The sequence below is a fragment of the Panthera onca genome, chromosome C1 (assembly GCF_046562875.1).
Source record: "Panthera onca isolate mPanOnc1 chromosome C1, mPanOnc1 haplotype 2, whole genome shotgun sequence".
NCBI lineage: Eukaryota > Metazoa > Chordata > Mammalia > Carnivora > Felidae > Panthera > Panthera onca.
Genome location: NC_138346.1, coordinates 4,608,136 through 4,626,587, shown reverse-complemented (window position 1 = coordinate 4,626,587; position 18,452 = coordinate 4,608,136). Strand labels below are relative to the sequence as shown.

At 50.0% G+C, this 18,452-nt stretch overlaps 1 protein-coding gene across 1 annotated transcript in view; it reads right to left on the bottom strand.

Annotated features, from left to right (window-relative positions):
* Window positions 1–18,452, bottom strand: part of DRC11 (dynein regulatory complex subunit 11) — a 153,925-nt gene that overhangs the window by 103,909 nt on the left and 31,564 nt on the right. Inside the window, exon 6 of the mRNA XM_078450742.2 lies at window positions 15,325–15,530. Coding sequence (XP_078306868.2) covers window positions 15,325–15,530 — 206 coding nt within the window. The remainder of the gene's footprint in view (window positions 1–15,324; window positions 15,531–18,452) is intronic.

Genomic DNA, 18,452 nt, shown 5'->3' with positions numbered 1-18,452 from the left:
AAGAAAAACATAAAATAAAGCTTTGGACCCAGTAAAGAGGCATCTGGTGGCTGGATGTCTCGTGAAAATAGTATTTTCCTGGAAATGACGAAAGTCGGGGCCACAGCCGCTAATTAGCTGTGTGGCGTGAGACAAAACCTCCGTCACTATGGGGACCTGTTTCGCTCGCTCTGCCACACGGTGTAGCTGAACTGGGTTTGTCCACTCGGTTGTTAAAAACAAGCATGGTGCGCCTCTTAGACCATTTCTAAAGTTCGTCTCAGCTCTAGAAGCTCTATGATTTATACGTGACAGGAGTTGGCGGCGAAAGGCAACGCTAGTTTCCTACAGAATCTATTCCGTGATTAATGTTACTTTCTTATAAAAAGATACTTGACGTAGCGATCTGACTTTATGTGCTTTTATTGAGGAAGCTTGAGGAGAAAAACACCCGTGCCTAGCAAATGGGGTTTGCAGAACCTTTGGTAAAGTTAGGGCCTATTAAAAATTTATGCATATTGTCAACAATTCTTGCACGAACGGGAAAATGACCAGTGCTACAGTTTGCAGTGATTTAGAAAGGAGAACTACGAAAATGATAAATATTTCCCTTGAGGTCTGACACTGTGCTTCAATGGGTCCCACCGTTTCAGACTCCCAGGACAGAGATTTATCTGTGTTTCATCAAGTATGAAAAATATATGGGTGGAGGGGTTTCCGGCTGGTACTCCCCCCCACCCCAGTCATCCAGTTACCTCCATTAATGTCAGCAGGCTCATAAATTTCTCCTGTGTTCTAAAGAAAGCAGCTTGTACCCCTGCACAGAAGCCTCCAAAATGTCACTTGCTGTCTATAAATTCACTTACACTCAATAAAGGCAATTGGCTGCACATGGGCCTAATTACCACGGTCCTCCTTGGGAAACTGAGGGGCTCACCATTTCTCAAACGAGAGGGGGAAAAAAGTGGTGTGCAATTGCACAGTGGCACATCGCGAAATCTGATTTATTCACTGGTGTTTCTCCTTGTTAGTGGGATATTACAAGCAGTTATCACTCAAGACGGAAGTTTCCTTCCCGATTCGGAAGTAATCCCTTCGCTCGTGCTTGAATCCTATAGGAGCCTCCCTGCCCAACCCCCTGCCCATTTGTATTTTATCGAAAGAAACAACATGTTAGTGATCACGTGATGGATCAGTCTGATTTCGGTTACTCTCCCGTTGGGGAAATGACCCCACGTGGCGTCCTTGCACCTTTCTGTCTTAAATATTTGCAAAGGAATATTTACAAACACCTGGGCAAGAGCAGACCGCTTGAGGAAGGAATGGAGAGATTTCGCATTCAGATAGCTGCCCTCAGTTTCTGTTCACACGCTCCTGGTTCAAAACCCCGACCATGGTTCATCCACATTCCCTTATCTATTTCAAGAATCCAGAAAGCCTGGGAAAGTAGTCATAAGAGGAAGAGTGTACGTTAGCAGAACAGAAATGCATGGTTTAAACTCATTTCTTATGCGTTACTTTTAAAAAGAAATAACCACGTACACACAGCAATGGAATGCATTACAGAAAAGGGTAGCTTTAGGGCACAAAGGTTAATTCTGTGGGTTCTCTGACCTTATTGGATCAAACGGAAAATATAAATTTATGAAGCATGAAGGCAGGATAATTTCTGTCCGGAGCAACACATACATGGTGACATATGTCACCGTAAGACACAGAAATGAAGGGCTGGCTACAACAAACCTAAAGGCTCTGTATCCAAAGAACAGTCAGTCCTCTGTCATGACGTATTACACGCACCATAAAGCAGACGGCCCAAAGTCGTCTGACTTTCCCGGGTAATAGAGACTCAGTAGACCTGAGGGCTTTCACATTCCCAGGATAATTTTGGTTTTAATTTTTTCAGTGGTGCTCTGCCACTCCTTACGGGGGCTCCCTACACGTCCCCCTTCCCTAGGCAGAGGGTGGCAGTAACTCTGGCCCAGAGCCACTCAAAGTACCGTCCCAGGAGCAGAAGCATCAGCATCCGTTTGGAGCTTGTTAGAAACTCAAAACTCTACACCAAAAACGCAGGCAACAAAAGCAAAAATAGACAAGGGGGATGACATTAAGGTAAAAGGCTTTGTGCAGCAAAGGAAACAATCAACAGAGTGAAAGCCGACCTAACAAAATGGGAGAAAACGTTTGCAAGTCATCTATCTGACAAAGGGTTAACACCTAAAATATATGAGGCGTTCCTACAACTCAATATATATTAAAAAATATGTACCCTGATTTAAAAAAATGGGTGAAGGAACCGAACAGACATTTCTCAAGCAGAGACCTACAGATGGGCGATAGGTACATGAAGAAATGCTCAACATCACTCATCATCAGGGAAATGCGAATCAGAACCACAATGAGATAGCACCTCGCACCTGTCAGAACGGCTGGACTCAGAGATGAAAAATACCAAGAAAAAGGAGGCCTTGTGCATGGTTGGTGGGAGTGTAAATTGGCGTGGCCATTGTGAAAACACGTTCCCACTTTTGGGAAACGAGCTGAGGACGGCACGGTTATACGCACACGAAAATAATAGAAAGTATATGCATTGCTCTCTGCCCTCAGTTCCCGGCATGGACTCGTAAAACCCTCGTAATTTCCTAATTGATCAGAGCACTAAGAGAATCCTTTGTTCTAATATTTGGTCTTTGACCCCAGTTCCTCGCACAGGGCTCGTAAATCTCTGGGTGACAGGAGTGCCTTTTGTTCTGCTGAAACAATGTCTGGGGGTGCTGCTGAATGGGGGCTCGTCAGGAGGAAGACCGAGCCATGATTTGAGGCTCGGGACTTTCAGTCCCGCTGTCTATTCTCCAGAAAGCAGAGAAGGGATGGAAATTGAGTTAATGATCAATCGTGCCTGTGTGATGAAACCTCCACAGAAGTCCTCAAAGCACAGGGTTTGGAGGTCCTCCGGAGAACACATGGAGATCCTGGGGGCGGTGGTGTCCCTTCCCCGGTCCCTTGTCCCATACGTCTCTTCCATCTGGACGTTCATCTGTCTCCTTTCACAATAGACCAGTAGACCTCAGGGTTCCCCGGAGTTCTGTGAGCCATTTTAGCAAATTATGGAACCCAGTGGGGAGTCCTCGGAACCCCAATTTACAGCTGATCAGTCAGAAGTACATAGAGGTGAGAACCAGAGACCTGTGACTGGCACCTGCAGGGGAAGAGCCTTGTGGGACTGAGCCCCCAACCTGCGGGCTCCGGCACCGTGACCGGGGGACTGCGCTGAACTGTGGGGCGCCCAGCGGGTGCTGAGGAAATTCCTCCACATGTGGAAAACCCACAGCCCTGGTGTCAGCAGTGAACGAATGCTCGTGGGGGTGATAGTAGTGTGTGGTAGGGGAGAAGCACACAGGAGGAAGTGAGTTTTTTTTTTCTTCCCCACCCCCGTGTTCACTGCAGCATTATTCACGGAGGTCAAGATATGGAAACCGACTAAATATCCGTTAAGGGATATGTGGATGAAGAAGGGGGGGCGGGGCGCCTGGGCGGCTCAGTCGGTTGAGCACCCGACTCTTGATTTCGGCTGCGGTCCGGATCTCACGGTTCGTGAGTTTGAGCCCCACCTCGGGCTCTGGGCTGACAGCGCAGAGCCTGCTAAGGATTCTCTCTCTCCCTCTCTCTCTGCCCCCTCCCCTGCTTGCTCTCTCCCTCCCTCTCTCTCTCCCTCTCTCTCTGCCCCCTCCCGTTTGCTCCCTCCCTCCCTCTCTCTCTCCCTCTCTCTCTGCCCCCTCCCCTGCTTGCTCCCTCCCTCCCTCTCTCTCTCCCTCTCTCTCTGCCCCCTCCCCTGCTTGCTGCCTCCCTCTCTCTCTCTCTCCCTCTCTCTCTGCCCCCTCCCCTGCTTGCTGCCTCCCTCCCTCTCTCTCTCCCTCTCTCTCTGCCCCCTCCCCTGCTTGCTCCCTCCCTCTCTCTCTCAAAAATAAATAAATAAACTTAAGAAAAGAATTGGTGGTATATACATACAACAGAATATTATTCGGCCAGAAGGAAGAAGGAAGTCCTACCATTTGCAACAACATGGAAGGACCTGGAAGACAGTCTGCCGAGTGAAGTGAGCCATGCACAGACGGTCAAAGAGCACACAATTCCACCTACATGCGCGACCTAAGATAGTCAAGCTCATAGAAGCAGAGAGAAGAATGGAGGTTTTCAGGGATGGGCGGGGGGTAAGGGAGAAACGGGGTGGGGTTGGGCAAAGGGCACAGAGTTCCGTTCTGCAGACGAGCAAGCCCCAGAGACCTGCCGTTCAGCCCGCAGCTTGTGGTTGCAAACGCTGCATTGTATCCTTGAACATTTGCTACGAGGGTAGATCCCATCTTAAGTGGTTTTATCACACGTACAAAATGATTAAGTAGCAAGAGTGGGAGGTAATTAAAATAAAAAAAAAATGCAGACCATCAGTTCCACTTCGCCACTGGTGGTGATGCAGGCTCCAGCTTGCGAGGCAGTGCGGTCCGGCCCGATCTTAATTGTGACATTTAGCTGGACCTTCAGGCACTCTCTGCCTATTAGCTCAGCTCAGCTCCGCAGGTGTATTGCACCTGCTGAATGCCAGGCCCTGTGCTTGGTCGGGAGAGGACCAAAGGAAGACATCACGGCCGTGTCGCCGAAAGCTTGCGGTCTAGCGGGACAGACGGAGAAGGACAGCACAGTGGCAGGCACAGTGGGGGCCGGGAATATAAGCTGGAGTGTCCGTGGTCCATGGAAAGGGACTCTGTCCGCCGCGCCTTCACCAAAGAGCCTCAGGGCCCGTCTTTCAACATGACTCAGCACCTGGACAGACCGCGGGTGCCCTTGGCTGCTGGGTGCCCTTAACTTGATTTAGCGTGACGACGGGCATATTACACACGATGTCACATGGGGGGCGCACCTGTCCCCGAGGCCTCGGTGGGCAATGCCAGGCGCTCAATTTCTCATCCCACCTCTTCTCACGCCCTGTGCTCGACCTAACATATTTTCCACCAAAACAGGTGGCAGGAAAGTCATTCGCCTCCTGCTATGAGTAACCTACACGTGTTCACAGCTCCTCTCGGGACCACGGCTGCCCCTGAGGATTTGCTGAAGAGAGAATTCCAAACAAAGAGCCCCTGACGCACCCCCCTGTGTGTGACCCGCCCTTTCGCCGTCCTCCGGAAACTTCTTCCAATCTGAAGGGCATGTGTGCTCCAGGTTGGACACTTGGGAGTGTGAAGGGAAAAAAACAAGCTGTGGTCCCACTACCCAGACGTATCTGCCGTGCCCACTCTCGTGGTTTCTCTTTGGACGCCTTTAAAAGTCCTCAGAGGCGCCAATTCCGAACCCCTGCCCTGAAACCAGCTCTGCTTTTACAAGGTGTTCACGCTTCTGCAAGTTTCACACAGCCGGGTTTCAGTTCTGCCAGCAAACACCCAGGTTTTAGCCTACTTCTCTGAGCCCCCTCTGACGCCACGGCTCTCGGGTCCCACGGTTCCTGTCTCTCTTTCTCCCCCCTCCCTACACAGAACCATCACTGCGCTCACCGTGCAGGTGAATCGGAGGAGAAGAAAGAGAAGGAATCAGAAATAAGGAAAGCCCTGGGGTTTCCGGGTGGGACCTAATGAGCCACACGGCCTCGGACAACCTCCGTCGTTTCCTACAAAAATGACACTTAGCTGCACGATGCAGTCAAGACACAGAGCAAGGTTTCTGCTTCTGGAATGCTCAGAACAAGGAGACGCTCTTGGTGTTGTGGGAGCATCACGGCTTTGGGAATTCGGAGACCTGAGAATGAATTCCAGCACCCCCCCCTCCTCCCGCCATGAGCCATGGGTCCCCAGGGAGCCACTGTTGCTGCCTTTCCAGGGCTTGGGATCTCAGAAGGGCACCCGTGGGAAGCAGCCGGTGTGGTGTCTCTTGTAGGGACAGTGGAGAGGCACATGGGCCGAGCAGAGAGGACCTGCTTCTGAAGGAGTCAATCCTGGTGGAAGACGGTGTGGGCCCAGGAGCTTAGGATATCTGGGGGGTTGGGGGGCACTGGAGGCCAGAGTGGGAGAGACCCGCACTGCCCTCTCCGGGTGGGCAGGACACTCACTTTCCCAATTTCTGCTCGTGGCCTCGGGCTCTGCTGGGCAGAGGGTATGGTCACACCAGTCCTAGAGTCCCCTCCAGGGTGAGTTCCCGGAGCCTCGACTGGCGTAAACCAGGGTGGGGGGGGGGCGGCGAGAGAAGAGTCTCTCTGGGTCCACATACCTTCAAACGACCAGGCTTAACTCGCGAAAGGGAGGATTTTACCGCATTTCAATTGTATCTTCATTTTAAAAAGGAAACAAGCAATCAAATAAAACAATCCCCAGAACGAAGCATCCCAAGACCTCTTCCAGAAAGAATGCACACTTGCTGGGGCTCTGCAGGCATGTCACCCCCACGCCCTGGAGGCTTGACGCGCATCCCACGCGGTCTAACTTGTGTTTGCCTGCCCTGTCATGACCCCCTTAGCCTCGTCCCCACTCCAGCCCTCGCAGCCCTGCCTCTCCCTGCTCCGCCGCTGGCCAGGCTCTCTTTCTAGAGCTTCCCAATGCAGCACTCTTGAAAAGACGCCTCCCGCTGTGACGACAAAGGTCCCACACCCCGGGATGAAAGCTGCAAATTCTGTGTCTGGAAAGTGATGGCCTACCTCTGTGCTTGAAGTAATTCTGGCGGGGGTAGCGTGTGCCACACAATGTTGCAAGGATTCCATATGTATTCATCCGTGTTATCCTGCCTGTGAGGTAGGGCTATGAATAGCATTTTAAGATGAGGAAACGGAAGCACAGAGAGGTTAAGTAAGTGGCTCAAGGTCACGCAGCACGTAAGTGCCATAGCTGGGATTTGCACCGATGCTGCTTGGCTCTCTAACCTCTACTCCTGCATACGTGGGTAATGTGAACGTACATCATCGATAACACCACATAATAAGGTCAAAAGGTAGTGGCTGTGTCTGCCACATTCCCGGCCTGGCTCACCCTGCTGAGGATGGGGATCATCCCAAGCCCCCAAGACCTCTTCTCTGACTCATCCCTTCTGATTGTGTGTTGGCTTGAATGGTGGGGTAAGGCTACCTAATTTATACTCTTCTAGATTCCCTATTATTGTCATAATCGTGACATGTGGAGCGCCAAACCCCAAATCTGAATGCATTAGAATAAATAAAATTATTAGAATGAGAAAATTCACGACCCTGCACGTGCTCGAGAGCTCATATGCGGCTTGCGGCCACCGCCCGGGACCGCGCGGATCCAGGCCGTCTCCAGCACTGCAGGAAGGCCGACGGGACAGCGCTGGTCTCGAGGGACCCAAGGTGCACTCTGTCCTTCATCACGAAAGTCACCGGTGAATGCAAAGCAGAGTGCTTATCTCACAGCCGTTGAGGGCTGTGGTCGGCTGAGTCACGGTTCCCAAAGATACTGGGTCCTGATCCCTGGAGCCTGTGAATGTTACCTTATAGGGAAAAAGGGGCTCCGTAAGTGTCACTGAATCAAGGATGTGAGACAGGGAGATGATCCCGGGTTACGCAATCAAAGGTGTTCTCAGGACAGAGGAGCGCGGGGAGATTAAGCACCCGGGGGGAGAGGTGGGGGCGGTGAGACGTCACAGCGGAGAAGGGACAGAGCCACAAGCCAAGAAATGCCAGCCGCCTCCAGAGGCAGCAAGAGAGGCTGAGAAACAGACTCTCCCTGGGGCTTCCGGATGGCGCACCGCGGACCCCTTGATTTCACACGTCCGATTTCCAGAAGCGGGAGAAAATAAACTCGTACCGGTTTAAGCCACCGTGTTTGTGATCATTTGCCACAGAAGCAATGGCAGGTTAATGCAAGGGTTACATGCGTTAGTGTGTAAAGTACTGAGAATTCCCGGTACTGAACGGACGCTCAATAACTGGGAGCCTCTGCTTGTTGTTGTTATCATTTCAGATGAATAACACACCTCAGGTACCCAGTCACCAAACGGTTCTAATTGCAAGGGAGGCCAGTGGTGAGTTAGGGCAAGGAGCGCTCGCAAGGGCAAGGGCTCTGGGGGCAGGACTGAGGGTTAGGTGGAGGAAGCCGTGTTCCCTGGATGAACAACCAAAGCACCCGCCAGCTGAGCCCGTGTTTCCAAGATTGCGGTATTTGCCAAAAACTGCTATTTCGAATGGTTCGGCCTGCACAGAGGACTATAAACACAAGTGGCTCAGTTTCCAGAAGATTCTCGGCTCCTGGAGCCCAAGTGTGAAGCGACGGGAAACACAGCACAGGAGGGGGCGGCAAGGTGAACCCTCCCCCCTGCTTCACGGGTCGGGGAAGGAGCCCGAAGAGTAAGTGGGGGAGGGGGAGACAGTAGCAGCCACATTGTTCCCATGACTCCGTATCTGAGAAAATCCAAGAGAGTCAAGTAAAGGGCTGCTGCAAATAAGCTGAGAGTTCACTCAGCTAATGGTGCAAATTATATAAAATATACGACTAACAGCACGGAGAACACAGTGAGTAATATTGTAACAACGCTGGGTGGTGACAGATGGGGACCACACCTGTGGCGAGGGCTGTATAATGTACAGACTTGTGGCATCGCTGTGTTGCACACCAAACTAACGTAGCGTTCTATGTCCACCGTACTTCAGTAATAAAACAATAAATCAGTAAGCAAAATATACAACTAATAACAGTAGAAAATACTACTTGGAGAAAATCTTATGAAATACAAAAACACCAAAAAAAAATCCGTAACTCTGGGGCCCCGGCATTGCCTCTGTGCTGCCTCATTAACCCCCACAACATCCCCAGGCAGCAGGGGTGGTGACCGCCTCGTGCAGGTGGCCAGGGTGGGGCTCAGGGGCACCCGGGACACAGAAAGTGAGCAGTGGGATCTTTCTTTCTTTCTTTCTTTTCTTTTTCTTTTTTTAACATTTATTTGTTATTGAGAGACAGACAGAACATGAGCAGCGGAGGGGCAGAGAGAGAGGGAGACACAGAATCTGAAGCAGGCTCCGGGCTCCGAGCTGTCGGCACAGAGCCCGACGCGGGGCTCGAACCCACGAACCGTGAGATCATGCCCTGAGCCGAAGTCGGACGCTTCCCCGACTGAGCCACTCAGGCGCCCCTATGAGCAGTGGGTTCTTAACGCTGCATTATTTATCATTTCTCTCCTTCCCTGTCTTTCCTCCTCTCTCTTTCTAGCTTTCTTACAGGCCAGCTAAACAAAAATCAAAGGCAAATGGTAACTCAGAAGTCATTATTGCAATAATGTATCGAAAATAGCTTTAGTATCAGTAACACACATGACTACATTTCAGAAAATCACTTAAAAAGATGATGTCACAGAGAGAAGCGGATACAAGTCAGGGGGGTTCACAGAGAGGATGCTGCTGAGAAAACCCCAGTTTTCAACCCCACCCCCCAACCCCATTAATGACATAGGTGCAAATGGAAAGATTACCAAGAGCACTTTTCTTTCCTCAATTTGACAAAAGATGAAAAAGGTAATAATCTATGCATTCACTAGTGTGCCCACCTCATAGAAGGCTAACCAAGCGCTAAAAACATCGTCTGGCAAATATCTTAAGGACGTGGGAAAACCCAATGTTACCTTTTAAAAAATTTAAAAAGATTCGTAAAGTTGAAATTAAGTACACGTGTGAGGGAAAAAGACACAAGGAGATTTAGGGAGAACTTTTACAGTGGCGACCTTGGCGAGCCGGGATCAGGAACAATCTTAATCTTCCTCTTTAAGCCCCTCCCCACCTCGCACATTTTCTACACGAGCATGTGTCACTTTTAACGTTGGAAAAACAGGATTCCTTTAAAGTAATGTGAAAACTGAGTGAAAAAACAGATCCTAGTATAACTTGGCAGCTGTAAGTATTGATGAAATGAGCTCCGAATACGTATTCCAAATCGTGGGCGTATATATAAACTGTAACTTCTGGTAATTTTTCAAGTTGTCATTTTGTGTCCTGTTGGAATTTTGCTTGAGGATGGGTCATGTTTCATGCTTCAAAAGACAATATTTGCTTTTTATTTGTCTTTGATTTAAAAAAGCAAGGAAAAGGATTTTTATCAAAGTCAATCAGTTAAATGTAATCCAATTAGGAAAATAAATTTGCCCTTGACCTTACGTTACTTCAAAAAGAGGGGTCTTTATGTCTTTGGGAGTGATGCTCCCCATACCCGTGGGACCCTAACTCGGTCTCCAAACTGTCAGGCCAGTGACACCCGGGTGAACTGCTCTCAAGGACTGGCCAGCGAGGGCTGGGTCTCCAGAGGAGCCACGTCCCTGGGAACAATGGAAGGGGCCCTTCCCCCCTTTATTTATTAAAAAAAAAAAAAGGATTCTAATTAAATTTTTTTTTAACGTTTATCTATTTTTGAGACAGAGAGAGACAGAGCATGAACGGCGGAGGGTCAGAGAGAGAGGGAGACACAGAATCTGAAACAGGCTTCAGGCTCCGAGCCGTCAGCACAGAGCCCGACGCGGGGCTCGAACACACGGACCGCGAGATCATGACCTGAGCCGAAGTCGGAAGCTTAACCGACTGAGCCACCCAGGTGCCCCAAAAGGATTCTAAATATAAACCAGCATGATATCACCCAAAGACTCAATTCTTTTGAAGTTATGCCTTTCTACCCAAATGTGCACAACGGCACAAAATCATCCCAAGTGTAGTCGCTCCGGGCACAATTGTGTAATTGGCCAAGCACGGAACCCGGCGATCCCATCACCTGCACAATTCACCTCTTCCACGTGGAATTCGTACACCGCTCCCTTCTCAGCGCCAGGCAGGTCCTGACGGGGCTCGCCCGGTGGTTGGCGGAGGGGCATGTGAGCGAGCAGGTGGTCACAGGACGGGAGAAGCAGTAATGACCTGACGTCCAGGTCTCGGCGCCCCGCGTCTCTAAACAGCCCCGCGAGGTAGGTGTGAGTCTTGTCCTCATATCACAGATGAGGAAACTGACCCACGGAGACGAGGACTCAAGGCTGCACAGCCATCTCCAGTCTGTGTTCTTAATCGTCCTGCCAGCCGTCAGGGGCAGGGATGGTGGGTGTGGGGCTGGGCAGAGCTCAAGCAGGAGACAAGGAGGAACTTTGAAGGGAGACCCCTCAGGGAGGGTTTCGTGGAGTCTCGGCCCGAAGGAGAAGTTAGTGAGGCAGAGGGGAAGGGCGGGAGGAAGCAGGAGAAGGTGCGTGAGTGGGGACACCGCCTGAGTCCTTGAGGCTCACCCTTTAAGGGTCTCCATGAAGGAGGGGGGCCCACGTGGAGATCCCAGCAGGTGGCTGAAGAGAATCTGGGAACATCTGCGTGGTGCCTGTCTTCCTTCCCGTGCAGCTTGGTTGGAGGGGGTTGGAGGGGGTTGGAGGGCAGTGAGGAGGAGGGGCCTCGGTGGGTGACGGTCCGAAGGAGCCTGCCCGGGCCCTGAGGCTTGGGCAGGACACCACTCGTGCTCCGGGGGGACACGGAGTTCCCAAGAGAAGCGGCATCCCAGCGAGGCCACGCTCAGAAATGAGAGGCCAGGATTGCAGGTGGCCAGCGATCGGGGGCGTGTGGCGGAAACCACAGGCTGCGGAAGGAAGTCCCGGGGACCAAGCGGGTGGTCATTCCTCGTTGGACCAGGTGACTATGCTGCGAGCCTATGGGACAGGTGACAGCGCTGACCACAGCATGTGCCCAGACGCTGTCACACTCGTCCGGCCCCTAACTGTCAGCATGAGGGTTGAGCTTCCCTTCGTGGTCGGGTGCCCTAAGGGGAAGAGAAGTGGGAGAGCATTCTTGATAGGCATGTGGACGGGCTCCAAATGTACTCAAAACAGCCCGAAAGACGCTCTGTTAAACCGGAAGGCTCGGAGTCACCCACACCCGGCAAATTTAAGCTTTTCTTAGACTGTTTGCAGGAGATGGGGCGGTCCGAGGGCGAGGTTAGAGGCAGGAATACTGGGCTTTGCTATCTGGAGAACAGAAAAACGTGCCTTTTTTAAGGACTGAAAACGCTGGTATCTCTGCTGATGGAATGCCGTTACATTTTTAACAGCTTTACTGACGTATAATTGATACATGACAAACTGTCCCTTATGTGTACAGTTTGGGAGGTCTGGGCTCTATATATGCCCATGAAACCATCACCAGAATGGAGAGTAAGGAGGGAGCCCGATAAAGAAAGGAGAGCATATGTGCACATATGTACCACCCTCTGTTAATAGCGGTATTCACTTCTTTATGATCATTACCGGCACAGAATTAACACAGCCTCAAACTCCGCACTTTAAATATGCTTTCACTGAAAACGCCCCAGTTTGCTATAACGTAGCCTTGGTCAATAAGGTATAAAACGACAAGTTCACAAATTTATTCAATTTTGAATTTTTAAAAATCATCAGCATTTTCAAATTGTATTTCTTTTCATTTTTGAGAGAGAGAGAGACAGAGTGTGAGCAGGGGAGGGGCAGAGAGAGAGAGAGAGAGGGAGACACAGAATCTGAAGCCGGCTCCAGGCTCCGGCTGTCAGCACAGAGCCCGACGCGGGGCTCGAACTCACGAACTGTGAGATCATGGCCTGAGCTGAAGTCGGCTGCTTAACTGACTGAGACACCCAGACGCCCCAAATTGTATTTCTATAATAAAGGACAGAGCTTCCCAATCAAAAGCAATTGATTGCTTCCTTTGTTTTAAAAAATGCTTGGGGCGCCTGGGTGGCTCAGTCGGTTAAGTGTCCAACTTCGGCTCAGGTCATGACCTCATGGTTCACGAGTTCGAGCCCCGGTCAGGCTCTGTGCTGTCAGCTCGGAGCCTGGAGCCTCCTTCGGATTCTATGTCTCCCTCTCTCTCTGCCCCTCCTCCACTCATGCTCTGTCTCTCTCTCTCTCTCTCTCTCTCTCTGTCAAAAATAAATAAACCTTAAAAAATATATAAAAAATAAAAAAATGCTTTATTTATTTTTGAGGGAGAGAGTGCGAGTGGGGGAGGGGCAGAGAGGGAGGGACAGAGGATCTGAAGTGGGCTCCGTGCCGAGGTCAATGAGCCCGACGTGGGGCTCAAACTTACAAACTGCACAATCATGATCTGAGCCGAAGTTGGACACTCAGCTGACTGAGCCACCCAGGCGCCTCGAGCATTAAAATAATTTTAAGAATTATTTATTTATTTCGAGGGAGATAGAGAGTTAGGGAGGGAGAGAAGGAGGGAGGGGCAGAGAGAGAGAGAGAGAGAGAGGGAGGGAGAATCTCAAGCAGGCTCCGTGCTGTCAGTGCAGAGCCCAATGAGGGGCTCGAACTCACGAAACAGGAGATCATGACCTGAGCTGAAGTTAAGAGTCGGATGCTTAAGTGACTGAGCCATCCAGGCACCCCACTGAATTGCTTTCTTTAAAAAAATTTTTTTAAAGTTTTTTAATTTATTTTGAGAGAGAGAGAGGGAGAGAGAGCGAGAGCGAGAGAGAGAGAGAGGCACAGAGAGATAGGAGAGGGAGAGGATCCCAAGCAGGCTCCTCACTGTCAGCACAGACCTTGACATGGGGCTCGAACTCACAAATCAGGAGATCGTTACCTGGGCCAAAGTCAAGAGTCGGAGGCTTAACTGGCTGAGCCATTCAGGCACCCCTGAATTGCTTTCTTTGAAGAAAGTTTGTTATGAAATTTAAGTGTTGAGGAAACTATCGGAATGCCATACAAATTTAACACGAGTAGTTTACGACGGCCGCGTATCTCTAAACCTTGATGTACGTGTGATATCTGGTGCTGCAGAACACGTTACATCAGAACTTAGATGCACGTTTATGTCGCCACTGTTTCTGTGGGGAGGGGACCAGACGTGGCTGCCCTGGGTGCCTCTGCCTCCAGGTCTGCCACCAGGCTGCAGACCATGGGTGTGGTCTCATCTGAAGGCTCTCTGGGGGAGAATCCACGTGCAAGGTCATCACGTGGCTGTGATGGAGGTTGGTTCTTCCCCGACTGCTGGATCGAGGCCCTCCGTTCCTCCCCGTGTGGGACTAGCCCACAACGTGGCCGCTGACTTCTCTCAGAGCAGCGAGGGAGAGAGCCAGAGAGAGGGCAAGAGAGGCAGGCAGGAAGGCAGTGACACCCCATCACTGTGGCTCTGTTCTTCCTTCAGAAGCGAGTTACAGGTCTACGTCACAGTCAAGGGAAGGACATGACGGCAACAAGAGGTGAAGTCGCTGGAGGTCATCTCAGAGGCTGAGACATAAATACCTTTTAACGGGATTCTCTGTTGTCAACAAAGTCTCCGGTTCTGAGAAGCCAACCAAAGTTGGTGTCTGAGCATCTCTGAACCCGGTACGATGCGGCACAGCTCCCCGTAAAGGAAACAGATGGCCAAGTCTGGCCTCCGCGGCTCCTGGGACAGAGCACTACAATCTGCCCTCTTTTTCTCCACCCCCACCCCCTGCCTTGAAATAAAATAGATTTTAAAACTGCTCAAATTAGGCTGCCTGCAAAGTGTTTGTTCCGCTGTGTGGAAACTTCTGTGCTCCACGAGTGTCTGTCCTAACCACGTGTGATTCTCTAAAAACGAAGACGTTTCAAAAACCCTCTTTCGTAAAGCAAGCTTTAAGTCAGTTAACGTTTCACGCAAGGGCATTAAAGAGGACCCTTCACGCAGACCCTGGGGCCTGGTCCCCAGAGCTGCTACCCACCCAGCATTTCAAGGAGGCCCAGGGCCCCGGTGTCAGGTCACCGATGCAGCAGTTGCCTCACAGAATTCTGACAGAGAAGGGCTGTGACTGAGAATCCCAAGCTCATACAAGGAGACGGGCTGGCCAGATCCCAGGACCTGCTTGTGACTGGATCCCTCGGCTTCCAGCCACACGTGGCCCAGGAAGCCCCACAGCGTGGGGCTGTGTCATCTACCCATGACGTTCAATTCCATGTGGTCACAAAAGTACCATATGGACCTTATTAAAAAAAAAACAAACCCAAAACACCAGCACAAAAAGCAATCTCATTAAAAGAAAAAAAAGTTCATTCCTGAATTCTTAGCCCTGACATTCCGCTTTCTAAAATGAAGCTTAAAACTCCATGAATCAGGGGGGGCCTGGGAGGCTCAGTCGGTTAAGCTGTCCAACTCTTGGTTTCAGCTCAGGTCGTGATCTCAGGGTTTGTGGGTTCGAGCCCCGCATGCTGACAGCATAGTGCCTGCGTGGGATTTTCCTCTCTCCCTCTCTCTCTGCCCCTTCTCTGTTCTGTCTCTCAAAATAAATAAACTTAAAAAAAAAACCCATGAGTCTATCTACAAGGACATGCTTCTGTGCTTACAAACATACAAGAACCTCAACCCCTACAGAAGAGACCATCGGGACACATCACCGGGCCGCTCACGCTTACCTGCATTCGATGAACCAATGCCGAATCTGGTCTTGAAGGTTCTCCTTGATATCTGGACCTTCTATTAATTTCAGATCATCCTTGATTGTGACCAAGGCTTCTCTGTATTTCTCTTCATGCTTCATCTGCACCTCATTCCTCAGGGAGGACACCTTTTCAGCCTGGATTATGGTGGCACTGACTTCATTAAACAGGGGAGGTGGATTCTGAAAACACAAGATCATAAAGGTTCTCATGCCAAAGAACACCAGACACTCGTCAAATATGTCGATGTCTCTGGTGGCGTCTTATCAAGGCATACAAGACATGCACACAGAACGAAAGAATCATGGCTGGCGGGCGGGTCTTAAGAAGTGATTCACCACCGTGGGGAGGAAAGATGGGGATCACTCCATACCATCTGCCAGCTGGGGGGCGGTTAGCTGGAAAAAAAGCATATTCAATAAATACGACAAAAAACTGTTCACACTATGGAAAGTCACATGTTTCCAAATCTTGGTTAATGGGACAGCAAAGATTATAGAGGAAGAAAGTATTTGAAGCAAGTGGAAAGTTTGGGTGCTCCGATTGCAAGAAAAACTACCCCCAAACCAACTCTGCAAACATCCCTTCTGTGGTTAAAGACCTCCCAGGGAGGAAGTTCTCCGCTGACTCCGGACATTCACCCTGATAGTACATCTTGTTGCTACAATGTTCTGCCTTAAAATCTGCTGGTTAGCAAGTCAACAGAAGTCTGGCTAGGGAGTGCCAATCAGATGCTCAGCACTGCTCCAACATCTATGGGGTGGTGGTGAGAGAAAATACACAATCACCTTGAGGGGAGCCTGGCTGGCTCAGTCCATAGGGGATGTGACTCCTGATCTCAGGGTCGTGAGTTCAAGCTCCCCGTTGGGTGCAGCACTTACGTAAAAAAAAAACCAAATCATTTTGAAACATAATCCCTGCTCTTTAGGGTCCTCTAAAACGGAATTGGCAAGACAGGAGTAATGGATGACATCGTAGGGAACAATGCCAGCCGCCCTAACGACGCTTTGCAACATGGGTTTGGATGGAAGTTTCGGACCAAAAAGGGACTTGGAGAAGGAAGACGCCACAGGGCAGTGGTACCTGCAATTACATCCCTGAAGCTCTGCTTCCTTCACAGATAGAGGATCTGAGCTCTAAGCAGTTCAGAGAGTCAGCCCAGGCCAGAGAGCAGATAAAGGGCACACTCAGTGGTCTGCGGGAGCCAGCCCGCGACGGCTCATGAGAGCCAATTGACCCATTTTCTAGAATTTTGCAAGCTGGCTGTTAAATGCATTGTTCATTGTGAGCATTTTAGAATGCTAATTTCTATAAACTTACAATTAAGTAAATTGCATTACAAAGCCCTCAATACTCAAAACTCATCACTTCCTAATGGTCTGACTGGGTGTTACTGTATCATCTGCGCTCTCGGCATTGTGCATATCTGCCCTAGCGCCACGGTGAAAATACCACATAAAGTGTGCCACGGCACCAACCTGCCCAACTGCGCTGTATCGGTTAGCGGCTCGAATGGGCGATGGGGATATTTACACTGTGGAAATGAGCAAATGCTCCCGAAGTTGAAGCAGAAGTTGCTCTGATTTTTGTTTACTCTTTTTTCTTGTGTTCAGTTTTCATTTTGCCGAAACACGCCCATGAGCGTAACTTGCAGACTGGATACGTGCAGCCGTGAATCTGCTAAGTACTTGCACTTTGGAGGTGTTTCCTGGCGTCCCTCCCACCTTTGGCAGCGACCTTGGAGGAAACTTCCAGCAGGCAGAGCCGCCCGTGACTGGCTTGTCGGACACGGATGTTCCTCGTACATAAGTTCTTCTCCCTCCTGCTTTACCCTTGGAGCTCTGAACGTTTATCAAAATGCGTCCAGGCAGGGACACTTACTCATTCATCACACTCTCCATTTGGTGGGTCTATTCACTATAAAAAATTGCGTCTCCGACTCTGAACACTTCCCTGCTATTATTGCCTCTTCCCCCATTTCTCTCTCTGCAATAAATGTTAGATAAAATTGCCAGGCCACCAGATCTATCTTCTGCTAGGCTGAACTTTTCTCCTCTATGTTCCATTTCTCCTTTATCTATTTGCGCTGTGTTATCGGAGGTTTCCTGAACATTATCTTCCAGAACTAATTTGATTTTCAGTTATGTCCATTGATTAATTTGCATTTATTTATAATTTTTTTAAAAGTTTACTTAGAGAGAGAGAGAGCATCCTGGGAGGGAGGGAGGGGGAGAGAGAGAGAGAGAGAGAGAGAGAGAGAGAGAGAGAAACCCAAGCAGGCTCCAGGCTGTCAGCACAGAGCCTGACGTGGGGCTCGAACGCACGAACCCTGAGATCATGACCTTAGCCAAAGTTGGATGCTTAACCGATGGAGCCACCCAGATGCCCCTGGGGAGGTTCTTTTAGAGGCAACGTATCCTCAAATCTACTGGTGACTTATTTATCCACATTTTCTTTTTTTCCTCAAAATTCTGGAGAGCTTAAAAAAAAAACCAGATTCCCAGTTTAATCCTGGGAGTGAGGAAGAATCAAGAAACTAGCAGTTTTGGAAAATCCTCAGGTGATTCTGATAACTATCCAGGCCAGGGTTTGGTAACCTGTAGCCCGCAGGTCAAACCTGGCTCAAATGCATGTTTTTGTGAGTAAAGTTATCCTGGATCACAGCCGAGCCCATTTATTTACGTATAGTCTGTGGCTGCTTTCGTACTACAAGAACAATGTTGGATGGTTTGTGGCAGAGACTGTCTGGCCTGCAAAGCCTAAAATGATGACAGAGAAGGAGGAGGGGGAGGAGGAGGACGGGGAGGGGAAGGAGGAGGAAGCGCTGTTTAAAAGAAGCATCACAGAAGATGATGCACGTATCATTTCCCGAATGAGTACACCCTCACTCTCCAGAAGTAATCCCTCAACTCTTACAATAATCCGGCCAGGGGGGTATTTTTATCATATGAGCAATGGACCACAGAGGCTAATTAACTTTCCCAAATTCACACAGCTGGCAAATGGGAGAGGTAGGAAACAATCAATCCCTGGCTTATCTGACCCAAAGCCATGGTATGGGGTTTGGGACAGAAGCCTGGATGTAAGTTGAGGCTCAGCCATTT